This window comes from Charadrius vociferus, unplaced genomic scaffold (genome assembly GCF_000708025.1).
Source record: "Charadrius vociferus isolate BGI_N301 unplaced genomic scaffold, ASM70802v2 scaffold326, whole genome shotgun sequence".
NCBI classification, from domain to species: domain Eukaryota; kingdom Metazoa; phylum Chordata; class Aves; order Charadriiformes; family Charadriidae; genus Charadrius; species Charadrius vociferus.
In genome coordinates this window covers 3413623-3429133 of record NW_009649062.1, presented here as the reverse complement: position 1 = coordinate 3429133, position 15511 = coordinate 3413623, and the positions used below count along the sequence as shown (strand labels likewise).

At 37.4% G+C, this 15511-nt stretch overlaps 1 protein-coding gene across 1 annotated transcript in view; it reads right to left on the bottom strand.

The window, feature by feature from the left end:
- Positions 1-402: 402 nt before the first annotated feature.
- The window catches only part of TXNRD2 (thioredoxin reductase 2), a 33951-nt gene continuing 18842 nt past the window's right edge, over positions 403-15511 (bottom strand). The window contains exons 12-17 of the mRNA XM_009888144.1: positions 12149-12285; positions 6515-6610; positions 6185-6277; positions 4779-4850; positions 2815-2912; positions 403-526 (exon numbers count right to left, since the gene is read on the bottom strand). Of these exons, the coding sequence (XP_009886446.1) occupies positions 403-526; positions 2815-2912; positions 4779-4850; positions 6185-6277; positions 6515-6610; positions 12149-12285 (620 nt within the window). The remainder of the gene's footprint in view (positions 527-2814; positions 2913-4778; positions 4851-6184; positions 6278-6514; positions 6611-12148; positions 12286-15511) is intronic.

The following is a 15511-nucleotide window of genomic DNA, read 5'->3' as shown; positions in this document are numbered from 1 at the left end:
TTCCTAGCATCTTTACTAACATTATGTGAGACACTTATGTTGGCAGTTATGCCAACAGAGAAACTCAAATGACAACTGTTTAATTTGTAGATGGCTTCAGATGTCACTGGTTTCAGTTATATCTACATATATAAAACTGTGATTATTCCCTAGCTCCCAGCAAGAGGAGTTATAGGCACTTTGAAAGAGAGATTTGTTACAGCAGGACTGCATTGGTTTTAGAACTGTGATCGTGTGAAGACAATTTCTTTGTCTGGCTGTGAAAAAAAGTTGTCTACAGAGAGGACAAGAAGGATTACTGAAACTCAAACCATTAAAGCTGTTTCAACTCTAAGTGCCCCCTTTCTTTACAAATATATTTTGTGCTTTTTTTTTTCCTTTTTCCAGGGATGGTATTTAACCTCAGCAGCCTGTGACTGTTGCATCCAACCCAGAACGCTTTGTAATGTGCAACTTGGTAATTTCTTCAGCACAGGTAGGGTGAATGCCAATTGTCTTCATTAGTTGAGGATACGTAGCGCCACATCTACAAAAAACAAAACAAAACAAAAAAAAAACCCAACACCAAAGACCCACAATGTCAAACACTATTCACCTGAAGCAGCTAGAATGTCCTAAAATATCAAAGTAATTTTGCTCTTGTCCACTTTATCAGGTAGAGGAGTTGCATTTATTCTTCAAACAATGCTGTCTATTATTTCTCAGGCACTTACACAACAACATTTAAACACCCAGCTTCCCAACACTGCTAGGTTGGGAAGAATCATTATAAGAGTTGAGACAGAGAGAATTAAGCAATTTACCCCAAGTCACAACTGAGCCTAAGGCAAAAACATATGACAAAACTGCAGCCTTCAGCTTTTCTTCTACATACATGTGTGTTTCACTAACTCTGACTCCAGACGGAAAAACACACACATACACACAGAGGAAGAAAACCTTAATTAGGACTGCTGGCAAGCAGCTGCTGAAGGAAACAATACCAGAATATTCTTCCACGATCTTAGAGAAAGTCTGGTGCTTCCACTGAAATTATCAATGTTATAAGCAGGAGGAAGAAGTCTCTCATTTTAAAAAACAAAACAAAAAAAACCCCACCAAACCCCCCCTTGAGCTAAAATCCCCCTTGCTTAATTCCTTTACTTATCTAATAACATTCTTAGACTTGATGACTTTCCTTTAAGCTGCTATTCCTGGCAGGTCATGCTGTAAGAATAGCTGAAATGGCCCTAAATTTAAGAATTGTATTCCATAGAGAGCTTGAAAATGTTCTCTCTCTCTACAAAAATACAGGCAAGAGAGCCATAGATGTCTTCTGATGTTACCACCAACATCCAAAAAAGCACCAACAAGCTAAAAATCATTGCTGAGCACAGATGTTACTGGAGTACTAACTGGGGAGGGAAGATGGAAAATCATCCATTGGAGAGACTGAAGTAATACCTAATATTTGACAAAGAAGAACAGCAGCTCTTATAGTGGGTGTTCCACATTGAAAGCTCTGGATTTCTGAAATACAATAGAAACCTATACAAGAATCTGACCTGCTGAAAACCTCTTTCTGTGGCTAAAGTTTTAATTTCCCTCAGGCAAGGCAGAAAAGCACTCCAGTTTCATGTGCTTCCTTTTCACTGGTTATTTTGGATAACACTTCAAAACAATGACATCCTAAAAAATGTAGTTCTAGAATCTATACCACTGGCAATTAATGGACTACAAACACATGTTGAAAATGTGTACTGAGGGTACACTGCAATCAGTGATTTCCAAGATATTCCTCACATGATACTTGCGGTCCTGACTTCTTAATCCTTTCTGCTTTTCATTTATGCTAGTCACTCACAACTGTAAGACTAAAACTGCAATAAAATAGTGATGATATTTAGGAAAGTGAACTAACACCACAACTGGGGGCGGTTTCTTGTGTCCCAGTTTACTTCAAAGAGGAGTTAAAAACTACAATTTAGTAATGTAAATATACAAATCAACATTTCTGAAGATGTGAATCAGCAATAAGAAGGGAAATGAGAAAACAAATACAAAATAATTGTAGCACACAATAGGCAGAGCAGGAATTCTCCATTTAACCAGAAAGGACTCAGAATCATTCCTTACTCCTTCAAAGGGAGGACTTCTATATTAATACTGGAGCAAAATCTTAAACAAGGTCAGATCACAAAGGTTCACCTACTTGGGTAAGTTTGTTATTGCAATTATCAGATAGCTCCAGACAAAAGTACCTCCCTTCTCCCATCATCCTACAGAGGTTTCTTTCTTACCTTATCATATTATGGTTAGCTTATACCTCAGAAATACAAAAATTCATGCAAGTCCTTGCCGAGCTTTTGAGAAGCAACGGCTGTGCACGTTTAAATATTAGATTAGGAAAGGAAATGCTTGGCAGGTGTAAAGAAAGATTTTCATGAAAAGTACAAATATCCTTTTAAAGAAGTGACCTGTGAAACTATATGGTGATTTCCTATCCTGTATGTAGAATGCAAAAGAAGCTACACTCTAAGAAAACTAACATTAGTTAGCTAATGCACAATTTTATTTTTTGCTCTAACTATATCAAGCCAACAATATATTTTCCTCAGTTGTTCCTTAACTATATCCAGTGTTACAGTAACTAAATCCAGTACATCTTAATGAAGAACTGCAGTATTTTTAGTGAAAATATGTGCAATACTACATAAAAGTAACAGAAAGCATGGATTCTTTATAGTGTTGCCAAAACTAGGCAGCTATCTTTTAAAATCTTACAATAACTTAAAAAGCAGGCTTTAGAAGCTAGAGACATTCTTTTGTACTTACTTGATTCCAAGAGCAAATCCTTGAATAACTTCGCCTGCATTTGGTCCAATGAAATGAAGGCCAAGTATTCGTTGCTCTCTCTCTCGTAAGCACACCATCTGAAAACAATACATTACATAGAGATCTTTTCTTAGAACATTTAAGGCATGAAGTTGAATTAAATGAAACTGAAGTGCCTTGAGATCCTAGTTCAGCTGTTTATTCCCTGTGTGCCAAGAACTTATGCACTTGCTTAAGTCTTACTGACTTCAATAGGTCTTATGCTTGTCCTTAAGCACTTTCCTGAATCGAAGATTTATTAGTATATTTCTTTCAGACTTCAGGGAGCCACTGACAACAATAATTTGTGGTAAACTGGATACTTTGTTGTTTGTCATTTGTATGAAATCCTCAAAATACCTTCTGTAGTCTAGTAACCAGACTAGCGTTATTTTGACACTGAATGGCCACTTTAGCAATTCTCCAAGCCTGTGCAGTTATTCTCAGCAGCTAATCAGCTGTTTTTTCCAAAGATGATCACTACCAACTACAAGACATTTTTTGCCTTTGTGATTCAGCCAGTAAGCACTTACAGTAGCATGTTTGGTGAGATACATCTACCACATCAGCCACATAACCTTAAAAAGGAGTCAAGCCTTAGAAGCAGCCAAAGATGAAGGTAAGTTAATAAGTATCTGGGATGGCCTGAGTCATTGCACACTTAACTTTTATTAGAGAACTTAATGAAAACTTTTTAGTTCCTTTAAGGACATCAGCTTTATAATTATGAAAAGAAAGTCAGTCTCTCTCTGTGTCCTCCCATCAAGCATTAAATCATCACTAGTCTAATAGGTTCTGCTATTCAGTAAAGGCTTAAATTCTTTGATTAGGAATGCCAGGAACAGCAGCAATTCTGATGTGGTACTTTAAATATTGAGGAGTTTTAAAGAAAAAACCCTCTTGCAGTAGAGTTTGAAACTCTCAAGTTTAATGTTTATTCATGTGTTTTGTGAGTTTAGTAAGGAAGGACTATATTAAATATCACCCAACAACTATTATGCTATTACTACTTCACCCTCTAATATTGACTTTCATTTACATAATTTAAAGGGAATAGCTAAAAAGAAATAGCATCACCTTAGCTAAAAAGAAATAGCATCACCTTAGCTGCACTGATACTTGGGACATTTAAAGTAAGCTACTAAGGCACTAACACAAATCAGATGGGACAAAATATAGTTAGAAGAACTGGTTGCAACTACTGACAATGGATATTCCTTACATAATGCAACAATAGAAAAAATAATTTGTGATGGACCTACAGAAGTTACTACATTTATTCAAAAAAGATTGTTCCCTAATATTGAGGAGAAAAAGAAAAAGACAACTATATATGCACACACACATATATATACACACACATACTACACTTCACCTTATCTAAGATTCTCTACTATGGGCAAGTGCATCAAAAACCTTTTCAATACTGAAACAACTGGATTGCTCTTGGAGAAGACACATTTCAAGTCCAACACTTTGGTCTAAACCAGGAGGTTTTTGTTTTCATGAGTAAGACTGAACAGTTACTCTAGTTTTGCAAGCCTTATACTTAATTTTTTTGAAGGTAGCATACTTTCCCCAAGAGATGGCAACTCAAACATTGCAGTTAAGAACTTTGCTAGGGGAGACAGAGATTAATCTTTATAGAATTTGCAATATTTCTTAGGACCTTAAGAGCAGTTCAAAGATGGTATCAATCAGCAGAATGTCAGCTCTGAAAAATGCTAATATCTGTAAAGCAGTTTCAAGATGCAATAGGATATGTAATGAATATTAAACATTTGAAGTTACACTAGAGAAACAGGCTGTCACCAAGAAAATATCTCATCCATCTTGAGAGGCTTTTTTTGCCAAACAGTCCTCCTTAAAGCTGGTTGTACAATATCTCCTGTTTTAAAAGTAAGTTAAAAGCTCACAACACTCACTTTCATATAGCACTGAGTTGCATCTCTTTCAGCCACTGTAAACTCTAAAGGTTTGTAATATGCATGGTATACCTGGTAGGGAAAACAATAACATTTTGCATTAGAGAGTACTATTATGTCAAAACCTTCTGTTGAATATTACAATGACTACTATTACTACATATTTATAATGTTGTATAAAAAAAAAAAAAAAGATTTACTTATAACCTGTTCATTATTTTAAAGAAAAATATGGAAAGCACATTAAGAGTTTTAAAAAAACCTTTCTTAGGAAACTATTAGATTAAAAACAAAACTGAAAAAAAATCACAAATAAGCATATTACTCTAACCAGTGCCTCAAATTAAAAATGTTAGCTTTGCTCCATTAAGCTTCTCCCAAAAGCTTAACTTATTTACTGAAAATAATGAAATCCAAGAAGTTTTCCATATCTCTAATAATGTATACCACAAGACAACCCAAACTATAATTTTTGTATTCTGAATAATAAATGCTTATTTTTTCATTAACAATTTTGCCTGGGGCTCCAAGCTAAATCCATCAGCTGAACTTGCTCTCCAATACATACATAACATCATCATCTTTGGGCACACACACATAAATTGTCTCCTAATCAGGTAAGATCAACTGTTTTACAGTAATTTATATCATTCTAGATGGCAATAGCATCCAGAAACCCAGATAAGCGTTCTGGAACAGATTTCTGAATCATAAACTGTATTTCAGAATTATAAAAGACAAAACTAATAACTGATTAGTCATGAAGTAAAGTATTGCACTTTTTATTTCCGTAGCTTACCGAGTCATATGCTGACAGTCGTTTTGATGAGTGAATAAAGATAACACATCATATCTTTTCAAGAGTGACTTGTTTGAATTTTGTCTTATTATATAGTGATTGTGAATGTCTTCATCATGAGCACCTTAATCTCATTCCTTATTTCAGAGGGCTGGGTGTGAATATATGCCATAACAGATTTCTTCATCAATATGCAATGCCCGGGCACATTATATCAAGACTTCTTAGCCACAAAGACACTTAGCAGCTTGTGTGAATATTTCTGGGGACATCCCAAAAATTTACACTAAAGTACCTGACCAGCAATTCTGACAATTAAAAGGAACATAACTGTTATTTAACAATGCTGCATGGTATAACTTACTCAAATGGCAGCTGGATTAAAGGTGTCACCCTATCGATAATTTTAAGCCCACTAGGTAACAGTTTCCATTGCGACCTGCTGCAATACTTTTAAAGTCCTGAGCTTTTCTGAAGACACCAATTCCCTAACTGCAAACACAGTATTTTTGGGGACCAAAAATTTTGCCTGATGCACTATGAAAAGACAGAATTTTCACTGTTGTAACTCTGACACCAGCTATAAAATAAAAAAATGTTTTCATACCTCAATATTATCTGATCCATAACATTGCCCAGCTGCTTCTTCCGACAGTCCAACACAACCATATTCCAAGGGAGTGAAAACTGTAGTAGGTACCTGCTTGCGAGGAAACAGAAAGTGGTACTGCTGAACCAGAGGAAAGCAGCTGCACAGCAGAAACAGGGGACTTCTGCATGACTGAGAAGTGCCGCTCTGTTGCACACATCTACTTTGGCTGCTATTAAAGCTGGATCACAGATGACAAAATGCAATTCCTTTAAAAATTCTTAAGGGGGAAAAAAAGAAAAGCATAAGATTTGGGTTTTATTATTGAAAAAAGAAATAATAACTCACATTTTCATAGTCCATCAATTCCGAAGATTGGCCAAAAAGACGCTGAGCCAGCAGTTTTCCTGCAGCTATTGCTGTGGGTGTTAATTCAGGACGCCCCTAAGAAGAGAGCGCAAAGCTTTGTTTTAACTAAGAGAGAAGCAGCATCCAAGGATTTCTCCTAGGACAATGGTCAGAGGAAAGCCAAATCTTTGGAATTCCAGTCTAGCAGCTGGGACTCCAAATGGAGAAGGCAGTACTAATTTCTGTCCAAACATGCTTTTAAGTCTCTGAGTGTAATATCTGTCTTGATGGGGAGGAAAACAAACACCATGAATGAAGGTCAAAACCTTGCATCTTACCACATCACCCCTTGAAAAGTAGAGGATATTCACATGCTAACCATTCACTTCCCCCTTTCTTCCCATAGTAAGTCATCAAGAAATTTTTCAGGTGGTCTTTTTAAAGCAAGAGAAGTCTAGTATAAAGCAACTGTGGTTTTATAACACCAGACCTTTTAAAAAAAGTTGTCTAACACTTTTTTACACAACACAGACACAAAACAGCTATTTGCAGGCACTGTTACTGAATTCCTCTGTTGGTCCTGGACTGGAGATGTGGAACCCTATTTTACTAGCACTGCAACCTATAGGTTGAGTTGGTCCTAGTCTCAGGCTCTGGATTAGAGAGGGGCATGAAAAGGATTGCTATTGACAAATGCTAACTTCCTGCAAGTGAGAAATGGAATGGTAGCAGGATATGACCAGGACATGCTCCAGTTCAAGCCATGAGTCCTGGCTACGTTTTATATTCAAACAGGACTATGCAGTGTGCCAGAACCCTAATGTTGAGTGCTTTGCAAAACAGGTGAAGTTTTGATCCATACGGGTCCTATCTAGATGCAACACTTGACATAGAATCATAGAATGGTTTAGGTTGGAAGGGACCTTGAAGATCATCGAGTTCCAACCCCCTCTGCCATAGACAGGGACACCTCCCACTAGACCAGGTTGCCCAAGGCCACCTCCAGCCTGGCCTTGAACACCTCCAGGGATGGGGCCTCAACAACCTCTCTGGGCAACCTGTTCCAGTGCCTCACCACCCTCAAAGTGAAAAATTTCTTCCTAATGTTTAATCTAAACCTGCCCTCTTCCAGTTTAAAGCTATTCCCCCTCGTCCTATCGCTACATGCCCTAGTAAAAAGTCCTTCTCCAGCTCTCCTATAGGCCCCCTTTAGGTACTGGAAGGCCGCAATAAGATCTCCCAGAGCCTTCTCTTCTCCAGGCTGAACAGCCCCAACTCTCTCAGCCTCTCCTGACAGGAGAGGTGCTCCAGCCCTCGGATCATCCTTGTGGCCCTCCTCTGGACACACTCCAGCAGGTCCATGTCCTTATGTTGGGGACGCCAGAGCTGGATGCAGTACTCCAGGTGGGGGCTCACGAGAGTGGGAAATACAAAACCCACTTGGAGGTCATCATCCAATAAGCCCTCAGAAACACTTTTCAGCAGAAAATAAAATAAGGATTCTCCACCACACACATTCAAGTTTTTCAAACTTTTTTTCCATTATGTTAAAGCTTTTTAGCATTGACTGGAATCCATTCCTCTTTGCCATCTTATCTTTTCTGTGTTTTGCCAGACAGATTCTGTACATAATATTAGCTACCATTTACTTCAGTGCACATACCATATCAAGTATCTGCATATTAACATGCATTTACGCTTTTATCTGTACTAATAACCACTTAAAACTTCCATTGCAAAAAACCAAACTGAAACACCATATTCCAATTCTAATAGTTAATGAACACTAACCTATTTTCCCCCACAGCTCATGACAAATCACAAAACTGCAAGTCTATCCCTTTTTCTCCCCTAAGATCCATCAAATCATGTTTTTTCAAATCCAGCATTTTGACTTTCAAGTCTGTAAATGTCATTTACCAGATGAAATTTGCCATTTGTTTTTTCTTATACACATTTGCCTGAAACATAGCTGCCAATCATTTCTGTAGCAGGAAATACAGACGTTGTTTTGGCATTCCAGAAATGAATAGAAGATTGGAATGAGAGATAAAATTGTGAAAGCACTGCCATGCATTCCATAAAACCCAACTAATTACTAAAACATCCATGCAGATAAAGCCCAATTTCTCATAAACAATGACTTAAAGACTTCGCTTCGTAAATATTTGAAACGAACATTCACTTTGCAGTCATGTGTAGAACTACTCTGCTGATTATTATGGATACGAATTGTTCATAACAATCCTCCAATGTATTATACATTTAAACGAGATGGCTCCTAAGAGAGTTTAAAAAGCTTTGAAGTAATGTCTATTTGTTCTAACACAACTCTTTTTGGTCATATTTCTATTCAAAGCAACATACTGTACATTCCACCTTCTCTACACATCTTTGTTATAACACCCTTTGAGATATGACAGATGTATAGCGGCATGGCCACATGATAAACCTCCTTCTGAGAGAACTTCTTTATAGTGTATGACATGCTTTTCAACAAGAATACTACTGGAAGAAGAATTTTAACACAGAGAGTTTATCTCAGCACTGAAAAAAACAATTAAACTAAAATTCCAGCTTGGTCTTCCTCATCCTGATTACAGAACATGAAAATGCCTAAATGTAATTTCACCTGTCAGTTGAAAATAGTATTATGCCAAAGCTTGGAAAACCTTTTTTTGAGGGTAGACAAACTGACTGACCTCTGGAAGGGTTTTTTTCTCCTTGTCTCCAAATGAACAGCTTGGATAACATTAGGATTCCATTTGCCATACAAGGGTGCAACAAGACACACATGCACACATAGTTTCCCATTTGTGCCAGCTGGGTATGACTCCCAAATGAAAACAGTCATTCTGAACATATCAGGAAACTAGCCTTTCCCCTTTCTCACTCCCCTTCCAGCCAGAGCACTGAATTAAAACAACAGCAACAAAAAAAAAAGTTGTATTTGGTAGCAATTTAGTAGCAATTTCGTGTCTATTCAGTGTGGCGTGGTAAAGGAGGGAGGAGGGGGGCTTGAGAACTACGTGCAAAAGGTATAGCATTTTATGGTAGCAAAAAGACTCTGACAGGGAGAGAACATAGCAAAGAAATTGCGAGCAGGAACACTGAAGGAAAAAAAATATCTTATTCTTATAAGCAATATTAGGGATCACTGATACTTATTCTCAGGATACACGAATCCCTTTCTTTTGGTAGGTCTCACCCAGAAAGTATCACACAACAAGCTCTACGGCTTTGTGGTTCTTAGCAGGATGCACTTAATTCTTCCATGTGTATTCTTTGAGATGTGCACCAACACAGAACTTTCTTTCACTGCTGGTTCCCATGCCAGTGAAATTTACTATCTAAATTAATTCTGCTTTTAAAAAAAAGGACAAAATTAATTTAAGTATTCAGATAAACTATTGCTTAGCAAGTGGAACTACATTGCTCACATTGTACAAAAGTCAGGTAAGATAATGGCAATAATTCCTTCTATCTTTAAATTCTAGAAATGCATGAGTACTATACTATGATTTCTTTAATTTCCTATATTGAGGCCATATGCAGATAAAGCCTTAAGAGAATATTTCTGCAGAGCACTGATCTAACTCTTCAGTTTCTCCACAATTGTACACTGGACACAGTATAAAACTTTGTTGTTCTTTTTAACACTTACATTTAGAAGGGCCTATTGAACAACTCAAGTTCAAAAATCTGCACTAATAAGGACAAAAGCAGGAAAAGGAAATCCAAGTTTTAACAACAAAATTAAAATGACAAATAAATGAAGACCTGATTTTTTAGATCCAGAGTAGGAAAGAGGAGAGCATCCTGCCTCCAACTTTACATTTCTTACTTAACTAAATCCTCAAAGGGCAGAAGACAAAAAGCACCCAAGAGGAAATGACCTGCCCAAAATAACACTGCAGATTGGCAGCAAAATGAGCAACAGCATCTAAGGTCCTGCCAGCACTGCCTCTAACAACTACTTCTTGGATGAAATTAAAAAGAAAAGTTTGGAAAGCAGGAGGCCCAACCAAGGCATATATTGGGCACAAGCAGGTGTAGGAGGTCACTGTGAGCAGGAAATACCCCAGAGCAAGAAGTGACAAGTACACAGGGAACCTGTATGTGAAGCGAGAAGTAAAAAGAGAAACTGTACATAATCCCAAAGCTCTGAGTGACTGGACAGGACAGAGAAGCTGTGGAGAGCAAGAAAAAAAATGGAGAAATAGCTGAGCAGGAAAGAGTCTTAACACAGTTTAAAAGGAAATGGCAAGTCATTCGCACCAAGATGGAGATGGACAGGAAGAAACACATGTCTAAATAGAGGGGAAGAGGTCAGGAATGGTCAGCAGATTTATGAGATTTAAGCGTCTCTGGCAGTTCCAGAGACCAGTCAGAAATTTGCAGAACTATTCCCAAGACATTATGTAACCTGTTACATCTCTTCAGGTGTAGGGTTTATAAATTTGGGAGACCTTTAAAAGATTTTAAACACAGCAGAATGAGAAGTCTTTTAGAGGTCTCTCAAATTACACTATATATGGCATTTGGATATTGCTACAGTATTTAGATTTACCAGATTTTTAAAACAGATGCCTTCGCTATATCAAAAATGATCTTGATAGGAAGGCAAGCACTCGATTCCATTAAGTTCAACAACAGGCAAGAATTCTGTATCCTGCAATGCCCAGCCTCTATATTCTACATATTGCCCACATTTTTCAGGAACAGCAGGCAGCTGATGAAAATATCCTCCTGTAACTGTACAGTTCAGAATCTAAACAAACATTATTTTTTATGACAACAACGTATTTGAGGATGCCCAACTTGCAGTAGATACTCTGAGTTCTTCTGTAAACTGAAAATTGAGGGATTGAAAGTATTTGAGTGCACTTTGATCAGGACAAGACATTCTTGCCATAGATAACTGTAGATTATCAATAGCACTAGTTTAAGGCCACAGAATTCTGGTTTTGCATCTGTAATAAGTAAATCATTTTGCTTCAGTTATAATGTCCCCTCCTTTAAAACAAACAAACAAACACACACCACACTTCATGTTTACTTGGCATAACCATTCAGAAATCATGAACAGAAGTCAAATGCATTTAGTATTTGCAGCAATTTTTCTTATTCTAGAGGAAGATACTTTTGTTAGAAGCATTTTGTGTCAGGGAGCAGAAATGCTGTCTTGTGACTAGTCTCAATTGAACCCCAAAATATTAAAAATGGAATTAACAGAACTTGTCATGGTCATTCCCAGTAAGAGTATTCAACTCCAGAAGTTAAGAACTGCTTTCACTCAGCATGCACAGGCAGTATGAAGTCATATGTCTGAAGTGATAAAAACATTATTAGAAAGATAACTGAAGTGATAAAGACATTATTATTAGCCTCTGACCAATGATGCATTCCCTGATAAACATCAGTAATAATCTCTAATGCTGAGATACTTCACAAGGTTCATGTGAAGGAAATTACTGACCCAGGTGGCTGGCATAAACACTACAGCTCTGCAAAATGAAAAAGAGCAAAACAGTAAGATATATGCTAGAGCATGACGACATCTGGGGACTAGTTATTAGTCAGGAACAAAGTTGGCTTCCTGTTATTGTAAAATAGTTTATGTAGACTCAGTACCTCTGTTATGTCTCCGACTGCATAAATGTGAGGAACAGAAGTAGCTTCACCGGCATCAACAATGATCTTTCCAGTTTCAGAATTAGTTTTCACTCCAACTGCCTCCAAATTGAGAGTTTCAGTGTCAGGGGCTCGGCCTTAAGGAAAAAAAAAAAAAAGAAATTAAAGTAAAAACTATTAGAAAACTTCAGCAGTCTTAATCTAAAAAGCTAGCATCCTCCACTGTAGGTTTCCAAGAACTTTGCGCTATTTGATAGTCCAAGTAAAAACATGACAAAACTTATCTCACACTGAAAAAGCTGTAAGGGTGGAAAGTATGGATATGAATTTCCATGTGAAAGGAACTATATTACTATTGCCTTTGCTCAAGCAATTTCAGAGAAAGTTATCCTTTAAAAATGTGCAGGGTAACATCCACTGCAAAAATTAGTATCTATTGCACATTTTAAATTCAGTTTTCTAATGTAGCATGAATATACATACAATAACTAACTTCTACAGTGAAAATTTCCAATAAACATTAACCAAATGGCACTTGATACTAACAAACAGCCTGTTGTGCACACTTGTGGATAAAAATAATGGTGTTCAATGTTAAACAGTCCCAAAGTCCTCTTTCCTTGTTATCTGATACACTTATCTTAAAGCTTTTTTAGTTCCCTCAGTTGGATGAAAAAGTTTACCAACTTTGCTTTCAGGTCCTTAACGCTGAGTTATTTAGCTCAAACTCTGTATTTGAGCTATTTCTGTAGAGTTTAGAAACACTACCCCTAGAGTTCAGAAACACTATTTTAAAAGGATTTTAAAACAAATGAGGCAAATTCTACCAAGCCTTGATTTTACTACAGCTTCCTCTTCCAAACACTTTAAATTATCTCATCTTAAAAAAATATATTTTTTTAGTGTTTTATGCATAAAGTTACCACTTACACCACCAAAGTCTTGATAACATTACACTGAGCTTTCTACAGAGTATCAAACAAAGAAATTCCTGACCCAGAAATAGGAATCTTAACTCCTATCCAATTTTTGAAATGTATTTCAAGATTAATAAGCATAGTGAAATTATCAGGTACTCCCAAAATTTGTAGGGACACAGAGGATCACATAGAAAAGATTACATTAATATATCCAAATGAAGGGAATTTTGTAACACTGCATCCATTTTTAGACGCTATAAATGAACTATGGATGCATCTACATCTATAGGTCTCCTTTGCGTGAGTCATGGTTTTGTGTTTGATGTTAATACAGAGCTATAGCAAAGCAAAACAAAAAGGGAAATGTGTTTTCATTATAAAAACAAGCTCTTTGATGTTGATGTAGGAAATTATTAAACAAAAGGAAAACCTGGCTTGTCAATACAGACCTAATTATATGTAAACATATGATTCATTGCTTTATACATCTGCCATATAGCCAGGCCCCCCAAACAATGTCACATCTGAATGCCTCTGTAAAGACTTCTGTGTATTAATTTCATCTGGTGAAACCAACACTTCCTCTGGGAGTACTGACTGAAGCTGTCGGCACTTGGCTATCTGTCTGTCTTCCCTTCTGTTGTCCCCATGGGATGTAGATCTGCTGTTCCTTCTCTGCCCCCTGCTCCCCAGTCCTGATGCTATCAGGCAACAAAAATAATAAACCTCCAGGACCTTATCTTGGCTCGGATGTGAAACAACTTCCTACCGTTGTATTTCTTTGTGTATTGAGAGTAAAGGCTGGATATTCTGCAAATGGACAACTAATGGGGTTTTCTAGTTTCCCCTTTTTCCTGCCAGGCAGAGCCAAGAGAAAGCTTAGCACGCAATGGCAGATACTGAAAGAGGAAAAAAAGAAAAACTGTCAATAGAGTCATTTAAAGACCTGTGACAACAACAGCTGAGTTTATCAAATCTGCAGGATAACACTTAACCTTTCGATTCCAGTCTATTTTAACATGTGTAAAGCTAGGTATTAATAGCTAAGAGTTACAAAAAGTGTGTTGCTACTCAAAGTGAAATTTCTCTCTCAACTTTACTGCCCAAATATTATTTCCAAAAAGAAAACCAAAAATTAAAAAACTGAACTGAAGCTTTATTGGCCTTTAGCCCCATGCTGGCTCACCTCCCTAAGCCAGAATTACACTTACTGATCTTCCTTCACCTCAAATTCAGTAGCTTAGGTTCACGATTATCCAATGTGTCTTGGTAAGTTTTAATGTTAAATTCAGGAAATTCTGTTTTTTTCCAACATTCACTTACTTGTATTACAGAGTCAGTTCTCACCATTTTTCAGTAGTTCTGGATCAAAAGGACATTTGTTTCATACCCATAACTCCTAAGTTTTTTATGCCTACAGCTTCAAGAAAGCATGAATTTACAGTTTATTTCTAAGATCCAGAGGGCAATACAAAATTATACCAAATCCTACCAGGCATGCAACACGGAGATGCCCCCTCCTCCTAAAGCCAGCACGTGGGCTTTTAGTTTGATTATGTCCACTGTCCTGAAACTGCCACAGAACAAGGACTGTATGATTGTATAAGACAGAAGACTAAATTTAGCTTTTATTCAAAACAATAAGATATTGTGCCAGACATCTAGAAGAAAGGTGCCAATTCTAATCTGACCCTTAAAAAGGTTACCTGACTCCTGCACTTTTAATACTACATCATAACTTCATCTTTAATAGAGCCATACAATAACCACACAGCTACGAAAACCACACAGATCCCTGCTTTCAGGGCCTGCCCCCATTTTCTTTTAACTTTAAAAGGAAAAACAGCTTTTTGATCTGTTTTTGTAAAATCTAACAAGGCTTCCTAATGGCACTGCCAGCCAGCTTAGGTACAGAGAGTGACAAGAGACTGGTTAAAGCACCCATCTCGGACATGTGCCAGGCTGGTTATATTGTGATGTGGCATTTCTGGCCCATCATCTGCTGAGGGGCTCTGGTAATCACACTTGCATGCAGAATATGGTGAAGGCAGTATCAAGCTGCTGTGACCTTCAGGTGCAGGACCTTCAACAGTGGAGAACAAAGCAGCTAAACTGAGAAGAAACCATAGGAATGGGCATAGTCGAGTAAGTAGCATCAGTAAATAAGTGATAGCATAGTCTTACATACAGTAAGATTTCCCAGGGTGATAAAGGTGCAGCTGACAGCAGAATTTTATAATGGGTCTCCAGCATTTTCTTCATCACAGAAGCTGGAATGTCTGTTTGCCCCCTAGCATTTGAAACGTCCAAACTAGGGCCAACCAAGCATTTTATTATCAGGCATGATACTGCCGATGGCCACTGTGAGGATACTGCAGGGGGACAGGATTGTTCTTCTGGCATAAAACTTAAGCCCAATAGTCTTCTCCACTTCTTCCCTACA